Below are 14,865 nucleotides of genomic sequence, written 5' to 3' on the forward strand. Positions count from 1 at the left end.
GATAGTAGAGATGCCGTATGTCAAGTCTGAAGATCAACTAGCCGATATTTTGACGAAGGCAGTGAACTCAAAGTCGTTTCGAGAAGTATTGTGCAAGTTGAGTATCGGGAACCCCGTTACTTAACTTGAGGGGGAGTGTTGGAAAGAAATCACAAGATATCAGGAGTATAATATGTGATTGATATGGAATTGTAATATACCATAGATAGAATACCAATTAATGTAAATTTAGGTTTACCATAGATAGAGAATGTTTAGCCTATATAAGATCTGTAACCCTTGTACATTAGAATTATTGAATAGAATGAACATCTTTTACCGATCTTAACAGTTATTAAGAATAGGGTTTGATGGTTTTTTCACTTGCGAAAATCGGAAGTTGAATGAACTCTTAATGTTATCCAATGTTGACACTGTCTAGCTCTATGCTTTCATCATTGATGACTTCCAATTTGTTAAATCTCTGAGCATATGTATTTCATTGGTGATAAATTGTGCAGAAGTTATATTCTTATTCATCATTAGATATTTAGATTGGAAATGGCACGAGGTTTATATATTGGCTCGATATTTATGTTGGTGACAACGTGGAAGAGCCACGTGTAAAGTACATGAAAAAATTGTCATATTAGCGAGCTAAGCAGCGTGTGGTGCTGTGGATGCTGGAAGACTGATTCTTTAGTCTTAATAAATGAACATGTTTCGTGTCTCATTTAATATCTCTATTGGAACCATGATTGCTAGTACCTTGTTTTTAACTTTAGTCGTTGATGATCTTTGCGGGGTTTGTTTATGTGTTTCTGCTATTGGAAGATACACGGTAACATCAGAGTGTAACAATAATCTGACAAATTTGGAAGGCCACATCTTAACATTATTGCCTCGGTTGTTTCCTATATGCATGACCTGTGGTTATTTTATATTCACTGATGACGTAAAACCTGATGCAGAGCAATGACGGTGAGGCCCATAAAGATAAAAATCCGTTTGCTTCAAGGAAGCGCAATGCACCAACGGAGGATATCTCAAATGAAGACATTGCTGAGTCCGGAGATAATCAAGAAGCTGCTCAGTTATCAAAAGCAAAAGCTATGGACGCAATCGCTGAAGCTGCTTCTGTTTTAAAAGATGGTATATTCACATTACTTTTGTCTAATTTTTTTTCGTTTTAAGTAATTATGTTTCAACTATTAGTCAATGAATATTTGTTCTTCTCGGAAGTTATATTCTCATACTGATTCGTTTATATCTTGTTTCTTCGTATACTCATCTACGACTGAACTTAGGCATACGATAAAAGTTGGTCTGAATGAATTGCATTAGGTTCCATTAAACTCAAGCTCTTTAGTGTTCTTAAACTCTTAGCCTTGATACGCGTCTTAGCCAATTTCGTCACGTTTGCTTGCAGGAGAAATCATCCTGATTCATTCTGGTAGCGAGCTGGATGAGAAACTCGATGCTGCTTCAAAGGCATCTCGGCTCTCAGTTCTCTACTTCACCACAACGTGGTGTGGGCCCTGCCGTTACGTCGGCCCTGTTTTCACTAGCTTGGCTGGTAAGTACCCAAAAGTCGTTTTCTTGAAAGTGGACATCGATGAGACTAGAGAGGTTGCTGCTGAATGGGACATCAGAAGCATCCCGACCTTCATCTTCGTCAGAAATGGTGAGGAGGTGGATGAGCTCGTCACGGTGGACAAAAATGTGCTCAAGCAGAAGATTGCTCAGCATGCCTCATGAATCTTGACCTCCCCTTTAGGATGATTAAATGTGTTGAAACTATCTACCTTTTTTTGGGACTAAATTTTTTGCTCCAAATCTGATGCGCTCTATTCTAAATTGAACATATGTGTTCATCATTTTATAACTTTGGAAGGAATAAGTTGCCTCAACGACACCGTATTGCAGAGGCACTACTTTTTAAAAGTTAGTTGGAGAGTTGAAGACGCGGGTAACATTTGCAATTGAAAACTACATCCTCTCTCTCACTTCGTGTGTGTGTGTGTGTGTGTGTGTAAACCTGCAATTATTGGAGCAATTTCTCAGTTAATCTGTCAGGTAACAGCATTTACTTCCGTTAAAGTGGATCGAAACTTAATTAAGAAACTACAAAAACAAGGCAAAAATGTTGAGATCTAAGCATCTGAAGACTGTTGAATCTAACAAAGACAAAGCGCTTTCGTTGGAGATGGAAATTATCGAGTCTGATGTTGAATTGGATGATTCGGATGTTGTGGAGCCGGACTATGACCCTCCGCTTCAGGTTAGCGACTCAAAGGTGTGTTAGGTATTTAATGGTTATTTAATCATAGAGTTACATTTTCTCGTTGTGGTTCTAGATGGGCGATCCTTCGGTTGAAGTGAGTGAAGCAGATCGGGAAGGAGCCCTAGTGCAAAAATCAATGGCAATGGATGCAGCATTTCTTGAAGGTAGGTGCCTTTTCAACATTAGTGTAGTTATTTTTTCGCAGATCTATTACAAAATTAGAGTTTATCCTTTTCATGCTTGCAAAAATTAGGAAATCTCGATAAAGCTATAAGTCTCCTGACAGAAGTGGTGGTATTGAATCCAAAATCATCAATGTTGTATGCTTGCAGAGGTACCTGACCTCCAAATACGTTGAACTCTGTTTTTATGTGACAGTTTTGCATCATCTGAGAAGTTTCTTTTTTCTGCTAGTATGTTCGTTAAGTTAAAGAAACCAAACGCTGCAATCCGTGATGCTGATGCTGCGTTGAAGGTATATCTGTTGTGATAAGGGGCTATGAGGAATTGGATAGAACATTTCGGTTTGTTTCTTAAGGATAATCTGTTCTAATGTATTCGATGTTATGGTAGATCAACGATGAATTAGGTAAAGGATATATAGCTCGAGGTATGGCAAAAGGATTGTTGGGCTTGTGGGAAGATGCTGCAAGAGATTTGCATACAGCATCAAAGTTTGATTTCGATGGAGAGGCTACTGTGGTGCTTAAGAAGGTAATTTGCATAATCTAGCAATGTTTTTCCATAATCTCAAGGGTTATGAAGGTGAAAACAATGTAAAAACAGTCCTGGTTTTAACATTTTCAGGTGGAATCCAATAGTAAGAAGATTGCAGAGCACCGCCAAAAATACGAAAAGCTTCAAAAAGCAAGGGAGCAGAGAAAGGCTGAATTTGCTTCACTGCTGAAGGATGGTAAGTTTACTGGTTTTCGCGTTACAATTCAGTACTTTCGCAAGAAGAAAATTGCAAAAAAAAGGTTCTAGTTCTGATTTCTGAAGTTGGTTTATTTGATAAATTTGTGTTACAGGGCAAGTGATTCGTGTCGCCTCTGCTAAGGACCTGAAGATCAAGCTGGACGCTGCTGCAAAGACGTCTCGCCTTGCAATAGTGTACTTCACTGCAACATGGTGCGGCCCATGCGTCCACATTGGTCCGATATTCACAAGCCTAGCCTCAAAATACCCCAAGGTGGTGTTCCTGAAAGTCGACATTGATGAGGCGCGCGATGCAGCAGCAGAGTGGCGAATTCAAAGCATCCCGAGTTTCTATCTGTGGAAAGATGGAAGAGTGGTTGATGAAGAGCTCCAGATGAGGATGAGCTTACTTGAAAAGATGATTCTTGAGCACACTGCATAGACTGCCATTACAACAACATTCTTGATTTGTTTGTTTACCAAGGTAGAGAGAGATTAAAATGAGTTCTGGTTTTTGTGTTTACTGCCAAGAAGAGTTTTAATGTTTTAGCGATCTTGTTTAGTTCTGTTTTGGTGATTAGCTTGAAAAGTAGAGATTTTTCTTAGACCCACAAAATTGTAATCCATGCAGCAGATACATGATAGTACATCATTATGTAAAATCTCCATTATACCCTCCAACTTTTATCACCAGTGATCAGCTCAAGGCCTCAAACATGGATGGAATTGGATAACACTTTGAAACATGAAAACAAAAGAAATGGCCGTTAAATCTCAACCAACAAAGGAAACAAAGACAAGGAAAAGGAAAAAAAGGAAGGGAGAAATTGCAATTGAAATGGCAGCTAACGCCATCTGTTCTCCTCCACTCGCAACTTCAGTCTCATCTTCGTCGAAAAATCTCATCTTTGCAAAAAAGACTGCATTTTTACCATCATCAACATCATGTTCTGTAATGGGAGCTTCGAAATTTGGCATATCGATCAAGAAAAGAAGCTGCGAGAGATTGAGAGTGGTGAAATGCATGGCATCTGCTGCACCGTCTGTTCTTCCAAAAGCCCTCTTGTTCGATTGTGATGGTGTCTTGGTTGACACTGAGAAAGATGGCCACCGCGTTTCTTTCAACGACACTTTTGCTGAAGTATTATACTACTTGCCTTATTTGTGTGTATGTGTGTGAGACAGAGCCAGAGAGAGAGAGAGAGAGGGTTTTGTTTTGTGTTTGTGAAGAGTGTGTTTTGTCAAGGTGAGGTGAATTGGGTTTCTTTTGGCTCAAATTCAGTTGATTCAGTAGTAGTTAAGTTTTCTTCTACTTATGACTAAATGGGGCTTCCTAATTTTAGGGAAACAGTGATAGACATATGGTATTTGTTTGTCAAGAATGATTTTATCTGAAGGTGAAGTGAGTTGGGTTTTTTTTGGATCATTTGGTTGAAAAGAAGTTAAGTTTTGCTGTAGTGATGACTAATTAGGGCTTCCCAGTTTTAGGAAAACAATGTTAAAATTGTAGTGCTGTTTCATAGGATCGATATCAGTGTCGTGGAAGATCAACTGATTTCTTGCTAGTTACCCTGTATTTGTCTCCATTTCATTTGGATACTTCATTCTTGATGTTTAAAATTCAATTATTGTGTGTGTGTGTGAGTGGGAGAGAGAGAGAGAGAGATGTTTCATTATTTGTGAAGATAGGAGGTGAATTGGGTTTCTGTAAGTTCAATGGATTGAAAATTAGGTCAATTTGCTTGTAGTTATGACTAAATGGGGCTTCCCAATATCAGGGAGACAGTGATAAAAATGTTTTGTTGTTTCATTAATTGATATCAGTGATGAATGATCATTGTTTTCTTGCTATTGATCTACTGCTCCTATTTATGTCTGTTTTCATTTGGGAACTTTCCATAAAATTAGGGTGTGGAATTAAGAGACTCTTGATTGTGCAGAAAGAGTTGGGAGTAACATGGGACGTGGATCTGTACGGCGAGTTGCTGAAAATCGGGGGAGGAAAAGAGAGGTACATTCACTAATAATGTTGTTTTTCAAGATTGTGATCATCAACCATTGGTATGAATGGCTTGTTTTTGTGGTTCTCGGAATCCAGGATGACGGCCTACTTCAATAAGGTCGGGTGGCCAGACAAGGCACCAACGACTGAACAGGACAGGAAGGATTTCATCGCATCTCTTCACAAGCGAAAGACTGAGCTATTTATGGCACTGATCGAGAAAAAACTGCTCCCTCTTCGACCTGGTGTTGCAAAGTAAGGTTCCTCTATTATTAGCGAGTCTTGATAATGCAAAGTTCAGGTTTGGAGCATTTTAGTTGCTATCCTTCTCAAGATTCGTATACTGAACTCAAAAAACCGACAGGTTAGTAGACCAGGCTCTCGGGAATGGAGTGAAGGTTGCTGTTTGCAGCACATCGAATGAGAAGGCGGTATGCACTATCAGGTTCTTCGGTTCTGTTTCATTTATTGAGATGATAAGGAAATGTGATATTTGATATTTTGTTATGAAATTTGGCATAATTTTGTTATGAAATTTTGATGTGTGACTAATGATCAAACATATATATCTGTGGTGAGTTTTAGGTGTCTGCTGTAGTTTCATTCTTGTTAGGAGCTGAGAGAGCAGAACAGATTCAGATATTCGCTGGAGACGTGGTTCCTCGTAAGAAGCCAGATCCAGTAAGCCTCTCGTCTCATCACTTTATCATAAGGCAACTTAACTGCCACGAGCTCGTGTTGTAGCTTTTAACCCATGGCATTTTTTCAGGCAATCTATATCTTAGCTGCAGAGACATTAGGTGTCGAACCTTCAAGGTAAAACGTACAACTTCCTTCGCTCTAAAAACACGCTGTCGTATCATCATCTAAGATGAGCCATGAAATTCTTGGATTTGATCGAATTTACGAAAGTGGTGGTGTGGTTGTTGTAGTTGTGTTGTCATTGAAGACAGTGGGATTGGCCTTGCAGCTGCCAAAGCTGCAGGAATGACGTGTATCGTGACAAAGAGCGGGTAAGCTCGACTCTTTTTCACGATATTTTGAAATAATATAACCTTGTTTTGACACGTTTTTGTATAATAACACCCGTGTGCTTTTTAGGTACACGGGTGACGAGGATTTTGAGAAGGCGGATGCCGTTTTCGACTTCATCGGAGATCCGCCGGAGGAGCGGTTTGACTTGGCATTCTGTGGAAGCCTCCTTGAGAAACAATATGTTAGTTAAAGAAAACTCAAGTCTTCATTCATTGTCTGAGTTTGTATTTCTTGATGTTTTTTTCGCTCTTCTTTAACATAAACATGGCCGAGTTGTAATAATTGTTTTGGTGGAAAGCAATGGGGTTTAATTTATATGTTTGGGGCTTGTAACTAAGTCTTTAGATGAAGGCAAATTACAAGTAATTCTCATAACTCAGACGATAAATTCGGGTCAGACCTATACTATTCACGTGTCACGTCATATTTCAAGGCCAGAGCACGAAAACTCTAATCCACATTACTACATACCACAAACAAGACCGGACTTTTACCTATTCATAGACTATGCATTTTGTTATCCATCTCTGATTAAATATATTCATTTAAATTATGTTTTACAATATTAAAATAAATTATTAAAATTTTAAACAAAATACATAGAATTGAAAAATAGCATAATGGAGATTTACATGTTCAAGACTATAACATTACATGATTGTGATTGTTTTCAGCTATTTAGATTTGGTTGCAATTTATAATTACTTTTATGATAACAGACATTTATGAAATAAAATGCCAATAAAAAAAAGGAATGTAAACGAAAAAGTAAAAAGAGAAAATAAAATATGTCCAAGTCTTCTTCGGCATGTGGGCCTATCCGGCCCAATAAAGACATATCATGGGCCTTGGGACATAATGGGCTATGTGGATTTCCGGCGCCCGACAGCCCGGCCCGACAGTGATTCCTCTACCTAATGTGGTAGGTGCCCATTTGTAGACTAAAATTTAGGATTTATTTTGATAATTTGACTATACTTAAACTGGCATATAAAATTAATTAAATGGTTGGTTTAATAGATTTTGAAGAATTAAATGTGGAAGGCAAAAGGAAGCATACCGACATCGAATTTCCAACTAGCATTAAATTGGATAGGTTGACATTAATAAATGAAAATGAACCATGTTACTGCCAGCTCTTTTATTCAATACATACACACTTATACGTCTGTGTGTGTGAAATTATTTAAAGTAGATTATGGAATGTTTATAAAAGTGAGTTATTTCCTTCAATTGAAATGATCTAAAGCCCTTCAATTTATGAAAAAGATAATGTAATATGCTACTACGATATTGTTTTATGATTAATGACCTATTATTAAAGCATTTTTGCAACGTAACCGTTGTACGTGTATTTTTATTTTTTAGATGTAGACAACAAATAATACAATCATTTTCCAAGAAAGTGCGACGACAAAACATATATAAAAATCAGAAAATTTAAATATGTGGGCCGAATTCATTTTGCCTTTCTTATAGAAATCTTGTCCTTTTTCTCTCTCTCCAAAAGCAAAAAATACAACTAAATATTCAATCTCTCCCGTGACAGTGGGTCCAATAAAGGAATTAATTTTGATATTCTCTTCTTCATGAAACTCTAATTTAATATTCACAAACACATCGATTTCTCATGACTTTTGGAATAAATCCAAATTCCTAGTGATATTAGTTGTCACGCCAATCCAAATTCATCCCATCTTGATATATCATCTCAACTAACTTATTTTGATTGATTACATAAATTATTTTCATTTTTTCACGCAACAGTAATAAATAAATGTAGTTGCATAAATTAAACAGCCAATAATAGTACAGTTGGACTGGTATCTAACTTCATCCACTTCATAAATACAAAATAATTACTCCAAATTAAATTATTTAGACGGAGTATTAATTTTTGGTTTAAGCTATTCCTAAAGCTTCATTCTTCAAAAACTGAATCTTTTTACTGTGAACAAGAGCAAGAACAAGAAGAATCTTCTTCTTTTACCATTAGAATTCCACCTTTTGATTGATTGATTGGTACAATAATCTTTAAACACTGTGTAAACATTTGAAAGAATCGAAGAGCATAATCTTCGTAATCACAAAAAAGAATAATCAAAAATCAAAAACAGATTCAATCGAAATCAATTCCTAATCTTCCTAAACACAACCTCTGTATCCAATCCAAATCCATCAATGCTTCTCACCTCAATCAGCTCCGATTTCTTAAACATCTCCTCCAGCGGCTTCACGCTGAACAGATCATTCGCCGAATACTTATCCGCCCGCCGTGAGAGCAGCACGTGCAGCACACACACGCCGCCGCGCGTCAGCGTGCGCTCGACCTCGCCGACGAATTGCCAGGGGTAGAGCGCGTGATCGAAAACATTGGAGAATTCGAAATCGAAGCTGCCGTCGCGGAACGGCTGGTGGTGGAAATCGCCTTTAATGACGAGGGGAGGGTAGGGCACGAGATCGATCCCGATCGAATTCTGAACGCCGATCCGCTGCAGCGCGGCGACCTCCTGGCCGACGCGAGCGCCGATGCAGAGAGATCTGGAGGAGTTCGAGATTAGGTCGCGGCGCTGGAGATCGGAGAAGAATTGGGCGAATTTGGAGACCTTGCGGTCCCAATCGCGGGTGGTCCAGATGTGGCGGAGCTTGGGGTTGAGGGTTTTGTTGAGCTGGCGCTGGAGGTAGGAGTCGTAGGAGGAGTAGCCGGGGCGGATCTTGAGGTCGGAGGGGAGGTCGGGGGAGGGAGGGGGGCGGCGGGTGGTGGCTTGGATGGAGAGGAAGGCGAAGATGGAGAGGGAGAGGATGATGAAGAGGATGAAGGGTTTGAGGATGATGAAGGTGAGTTTTTGGAGATCGGTTTTCATGGCTGCATCAGTGATTTGGGGATTTTGGTTAGGGTTTGTGATTGTGCATGGAGCTCTCTCAATTGAGAATTCAGGATTTTCGATTTGAAATACGCGTTTTAATGGAAACGTATGTGTGTTTTTGTGTGTGTTTTGCGTGTCTCTATGTGATCTCTCAGTATGTGTGAGAGAGCGAGAAGAGAGAGAGAGAGTGTGTATGTGTGTGTGAGAGAGAGAGAGATGATTGTAAAGAAATGGAAAACAAGCAGATAAACAGTAAAGTATTTTTAAATTAATTATTTAAAAAATACTTCCTCCGTCCATGAACGAATAGGAGTCTCATTTTTATTCGGCACGAGTTTTAAGAAATGTTAAAAAAAGTGAATGGAAGAAAGTTAGTGGAATAGGGTCTCACTTGTATATATTAGTTTTAAATGATATGTGGGTGGAATGAGTTAGTAGAATGTAAGGTCTCTTTACCATTTATAGTAATTATGAACCGGGACTTTTATTTATGGACGGACCAAAATGGAAAAATGGGACTCCTATTCGTGGATGGCTGGAGTAATTATCTAAAGATGGGAAAAGAGAGAAAGTGGAGGAAATGGGTCCAATTAAAGCAATTGCCTGAAGAAAATGATATTGTGGTGTATTACTCCCACCGTCCTTAATAATTTGGTTAAAAAAGAATAGGTTAAAAATTTTCGAGCATTAAAAATAAATACAATTAATTTAGTAATTTCCCAATCAAAAGTAGCTAAATTATAAGAATGAAAATATTAATGTAAGTCGATGGGTTGATGATTTTGAATTATTTCTAGCAAACTAAACAAATCATCAATAGAAAGGCTAAAAATAATAAGGTTGAATCATACGCAAACACAATAATTATTCTTAGATTAAGAAAGTCTCCACATGCATTCCAACATGATTTTATTGCATCCAGCTGTATACACAACTCTCCATCTCTTTCTATACATATTTAATATTTTCTTCAATTAAATCCTTCTACTACTCCTACTATTTTCCTTTTATTGGTGGGTGTGGTTTCGGGTGAATATTTTATATTTTTCATGCACTTTATTACTATATAATTTAAACGTTTCAATATTGTAATCAATAAAATTTATTGTTTTTTAAACGTTTCATACACTTTATTACAGTATATTGATAGATTGATACATGTAGAAGTAGAAGTATTTTCTTTAAATCATTATAATCTTATCAATACAAGGTCTACCATCGAAGTTTATATACATGATTTTCAATAATTTTTTCATTAGGTTTATATATTTTTTAATTTCGTTTAATTCATAATAAATATATTTTCTTATTTTTTGAAAATCAATTGGCCCGTGCATAGCACGGGTGGTAAAACTAGTATAATTTAAACGTTTCAATATTGTAATTAATAAAATTTATTGTTTTTTAAAGGGTCGATAATGGTTTTGTATTAAACATGTGATGACTCAACCCATTTAATCTTTTGAATGGATCGGGAGCTTGTTACTTACTTAACCGGACATCATCATCGAACCAGGAGTATTATTTTTAGGGATAAAATTTACATTTATTATGAAAAAAGTCATAGTATTTAATATATAAAATTTATTACTCTAATATAGTTTAGTTGCAGCCAAGAGCTATTTTTTTTTGGATAAAGTTATTTAATTTTGCTATTTTACAAGAGTTATTATAATTTTGAAAAATATCCATTTTAATTAATACTATCAATAAAAGCATTATTGTAACAAATAAAAGTTTATAGTTCTAGTAAAATAAAATTATTGCTCCAATAAATAAAAGTTATTATTCTTATGAGTAAAATTTATTATACTAGTGAATAAAAGTTTAGGTTTTTTCGAATAAATGTTACTCCTAAATAAAAGTTATTATTTTGTAAATAATGGTTATTATTCTTATGGATAAATAATTTTGATCTAATGAATAAAAAGTTAGTATAGTATTAATTTTGTGAATAAAAGATGTCAACCAAAGTTACATTTTTGCTAAAAACTTTCTTTTATTGTGAATAAAGTTGGTGTTTTAATAATAATAAAAAAAAAGTTATTCGTTCAAACTAATAAAAATAATACAATTCTTGTAAAATAAATTTTATGTGAATAAAAATTACTACTATTTTTTTGAATAAAGATTATTAGTTTCATGTATAAAATTTTATTGTAATAAAAAAATTCATTGATCTTGAGCATAAAAAATATTTTTCTTGCTAAAATGTTATTTTTATAATTTAAAATTACTGTTATTCAGAATAAACTATTTTGAATAAAATAATTATTTTTAAAAATAAAAATTACGAATGTATATAAATAAAAGTTTAGTTTCTTATAGTAGATAATAATTTTAATCATAACACATAAAAGTTATTATTTTTATAAATAAATTAAATTTTTATGAATAGTTCAATATAAATTTGAATTACCCTGATTTATCAATTAATAAGAAATTAAAAATGTTTATGGCATATAAAACTTGACAGAAGAATCAAATTTTTTCGTAAATGGTACAGATAGTGTAAAACTAGGAAAACTAAGAACTGTATTTTTTATTAAATTATTAATTTATTTAAACTAAAATTTATGAAGATTAGTTTGATCACCATTATTTGTTTTCTAAATGATGGTAGTACATCATTAAATTATTCGTAAACTAAATATACAATAAATATATAAATACAATGATATTATAGTATTTTATTTAAATATATATATCCATAAATAAATGCAGTATAAAAAAGAAACAAAATTGAAAATGTTGATCATAACTAATGTGGATCTCATGAAAGCAAATTACTCCCATACATAACTCCAAAGTTTAATTATATCCTTAAATAGATCTAATTAATATGCACAATTAATGTAAAGGGTAACATAGTAAACATACAATACATAAATTTAAATAAAAATATAAAATAATCTAAAATAACTATTTTAACCTCATTATAGCATTATGGCTTGGAGACATTATGTCTCTAAAACATTTTCCTATTTTTAAATAGTGTCCATAGTATGCAATTGGGGGAGGCATATTTGTTGCATTGAATTTAGTTTATTTATGGCTAATTGCAGTTATGAAGAAATTGAATGTCCCCTTTATCGGGTCATCTAACCAAAATGTTGGATCCATAAACTTTAGGAATTAGAACATGGACTTCCTCAAATAAAACAATAGCTTCATATTTCAGCAATCAAAATTAATCCCCTCTACTAAATTCAAGACAAAATCATAGATTCAAAGTAATATAATAGCCAATATTTGTTATTTATTTCTTTAAATTTTATCCATTCAACAATCAAATGAAAATACAAGTTATAGGACTATCAAATGTATGCAAGAAAACATGTAACTCAATTGAGTCAAAAGTTGAGAATAGTTTTACAAAAGCATGACAAAGTTAACGTCCCGATGAAACGAGGGATTCTTTGTTTCGGTGAAGAAGTTTCCACAAATGCTAAACGAAAAGTTCATTGAACGCAAAAATTAGAAATAATAATTCTACAATAAGAATTAAAAGATTAGACATATGCTTATAATTCTACAAGCCAGAATCAAAGAAGCTGTATAACATATAAATTTAGCGATGAATGATAGTTCGATATAAACCACTTATTTTAGTAGTAGGAATTGAGCACAACATAGTAACTTATTCAAATTGAGCATAAACATTTTTCTCCAAATTTTGCAAATGCAACAACATACCAAATGACCAATGACAAACTAGAAATATGATATACCCTAGGTGGCCTGTCTTTGTGAAGACGATCATGCACGCAAGTGATGAAAGGAAGACCTACTTTGCGGAACGACAGGAGTCGGCGCGCAAGAACGTGGAGCGCGCATTTGGTGTGCTCCACCTCGATGGGCGGCAATTAAGGGTCCAACGCGTTTGTGGGATGTCAGATGCGTTTCCCAAATAATGTACGCCTGCATTATCCTGCACAACATGATCGTCGAAGACGAAGGCGTACAACCGACTAGTTGGGCCAATGACGATGAAGTCGGTCCAAGCCACGGAACGGCCACCCCTAGCGTACGACGTGGGGTACCTCTCGATGAAGCCGGCCGCCTCAAGGAATTTGACATGCGCCAAGTGGATGCTCATATTCAACTCCAAAAGGATATAATTGAAGAGTTGTGGGCACGGAGGACTGCACGGTGATAGTTTTTTTTCTTTATTATGTAATTTTTTTTTATCTATGTACCTTTTTTAATGCAATTAATGAATTTTCTCGTATATGTCTCGTAAATTTAATTCCGTAATTTAATCGTAATTTTAATTTCGTAAATGTAGTATTGTTTGAATTATTTTTATTGCGGCTGGCCTATGGCTGACCTAAATCTAATGTGGCAGGTGGATTTTTAGTGCTGCTGACGTGGCAGGAAGAGAGAGTGGCTGGCCTATTTGCATTGGAGATGCTCTAAGCAAAACACATTTCACTTTTCTAAAGTACTATTTGATAAGCTGGACTAGTTGAGTAGTATATGAAATGGATTTAAGAGATTTGATATTTTCTCTAGGCCCACGTAATCGGTTCTCCGGTTCTCGGGTACCTGAAATCGGAACCGGAACCGGAACCGGCTGGGTAATTGAGAAACCGGGAACCGAAAAATCGGTTCCGGTTCCGGTATCGGTTTTAATGTTCTAAAAAATTCCGGTTCTGATTCTACCCAGAACCGACAGATTCTTACTCGGAACCGAATAATAAATCAATTTTAGATTTTCAATTTTAGATTCTAATAATATTACGAATGTCAAATATAAATATAGTACATAACTTTTCCTAATAAATAATAATTGAATATCAAATATAAATATGGTACGTAACTTTTTCCTTATAATATTCATAAGTAATAATCGAATATCAAATATAAATATCGTACATAACTTTTGCTAATAAATAATAATATTATATTTATAGGATCTTAGTATCTTATGGTAAGTTTAAATTACTCCTATCTTACGGTAAGTTTAAGTTGAATTATTATTTTTTAAGTATTGGAATATTGGATGATAAATATTGTTATCTTGTTGATTTGTATTTTTGTGTGATTATTTGAATTTTTAGGTATTAATTGTATATTTCTAGATGTTGAATTATTTAAAAAAAATTAAAATGAAAACTATAAATCGAATCCGATTTGTAACCGGAATTGGCCGGTTCTTACCCGGTCGGTTCCGAACCGAAACCGGCTGGATCCGGTTCCGGTTTTAGGATTCATGACAATTTATAACCGGGTAGCCGGTCAAACCGGATCAGATAGAACCGGAACCGGCCGATTAAGCACCCCTAATTTTCTCCAACAACACTTTATTTTAACTTGTCAATATATTAAAATGGTTACAACACATATTTATAGGTCTTGTTTCCCTATTATAGAATTTTTTTATTCTTATATTTTATATCTAGATTTTACCCTATAAAAATCTGGATATTTTTATCATAAATATCTAGATTTTCTTTATTATTATCAAACTTTTCTTTTATTCCAACAAAATCAACATATATGATTATTTATTGGGTTAATAGCTTACAAATACACCAACTTTAGGTCAAATACAATACTAAATTGATGAACACATAAAATTTTAATAATGTTTATGAATATTAATATAAAAGTATATAATACGATGATATGGAAAATTAAACGACTTTTCAGTCTAAGAAATTAAAAAATTAAAATATAAATATAAATTCAGTCAAAAAGAACAATTAATAATTTTTTGAAACTTTATACTAATTTATTTGATAAATTTTGAAAAGCGTAAGACAAACCTAAAATTACCT

The 14,865-nt window shown here is 34.7% G+C and overlaps 3 protein-coding genes and 1 pseudogene across 3 annotated transcripts; 3 read left to right on the forward strand and 1 right to left on the reverse strand.

Annotated features, from left to right (window-relative positions):
* Positions 1-733: 733 nt before the first annotated feature.
* Positions 734-1,963, forward strand: LOC125192934 (TPR repeat-containing thioredoxin TDX-like). The gene is made up of 4 exons (XM_048090612.1): positions 734-820; positions 951-1,131; positions 1,409-1,767; positions 1,874-1,963. The coding sequence occupies exons 1-3, from the start codon at positions 734-736 to the stop codon at positions 1,735-1,737; spliced, it is 597 nt and encodes a 198-aa protein (XP_047946569.1). The 3' UTR covers positions 1,738-1,767; positions 1,874-1,963.
* Positions 1,964-2,119: 156 nt separating this feature from the next.
* LOC125203092 lies at positions 2,120-3,868 on the forward strand (annotated as a pseudogene).
* A 55-nt stretch (positions 3,869-3,923) lies between these two features.
* LOC125202559 (CBBY-like protein) lies at positions 3,924-6,532 on the forward strand. The gene is made up of 8 exons (XM_048101016.1): positions 3,924-4,319; positions 5,119-5,189; positions 5,277-5,435; positions 5,545-5,611; positions 5,766-5,861; positions 5,950-5,996; positions 6,113-6,193; positions 6,282-6,532. The coding sequence occupies exons 1-8, from the start codon at positions 3,924-3,926 to the stop codon at positions 6,403-6,405; spliced, it is 1,041 nt and encodes a 346-aa protein (XP_047956973.1). The 3' UTR covers positions 6,406-6,532.
* A 1,648-nt stretch (positions 6,533-8,180) lies between these two features.
* LOC125206232 lies at positions 8,181-9,279 on the reverse strand. Its single transcript, XM_048105518.1, has one exon. The coding sequence runs from the start codon at positions 9,077-9,079 to the stop codon at positions 8,345-8,347; it is 735 nt and encodes a 244-aa protein (XP_047961475.1). The 5' UTR covers positions 9,080-9,279; the 3' UTR covers positions 8,181-8,344.
* Between the last annotated feature and the right edge of the window lie 5,586 nt (positions 9,280-14,865).

Source organism: Salvia hispanica, chromosome 1 (genome assembly GCF_023119035.1).
Source record: "Salvia hispanica cultivar TCC Black 2014 chromosome 1, UniMelb_Shisp_WGS_1.0, whole genome shotgun sequence".
NCBI classification, from domain to species: domain Eukaryota; kingdom Viridiplantae; phylum Streptophyta; class Magnoliopsida; order Lamiales; family Lamiaceae; genus Salvia; species Salvia hispanica.

Excerpts from the sequence above, each read along its gene's own strand:
- LOC125206232 (XM_048105518.1), bottom strand. The coding sequence starts at position 9,079 with ATGAAAACCGATCTCCAAAAACTCACCTTCATCATCCTCAAACCCTTC.
- LOC125192934 (XM_048090612.1), top strand. The coding sequence starts at position 734 with ATGATTGCTAGTACCTTGTTTTTAACTTTAGTCGTTGATGATCTTTGC. Across the intron at positions 821-950 it reads CTGCTATTGGAAGATACACG|AGCAATGACGGTGAGGCCCA; the intron begins GTAACATCAGAG and ends AACCTGATGCAG. Across the intron at positions 1,132-1,408 it reads TGCTTCTGTTTTAAAAGATG|GAGAAATCATCCTGATTCAT; the intron begins GTATATTCACAT and ends GTTTGCTTGCAG.
- LOC125202559 (XM_048101016.1), top strand. The coding sequence starts at position 3,924 with ATGAAAACAAAAGAAATGGCCGTTAAATCTCAACCAACAAAGGAAACA. Across the intron at positions 5,436-5,544 it reads CTTCGACCTGGTGTTGCAAA|GTTAGTAGACCAGGCTCTCG; the intron begins GTAAGGTTCCTC and ends AAAAACCGACAG. Across the intron at positions 5,862-5,949 it reads CTCGTAAGAAGCCAGATCCA|GCAATCTATATCTTAGCTGC; the intron begins GTAAGCCTCTCG and ends GCATTTTTTCAG.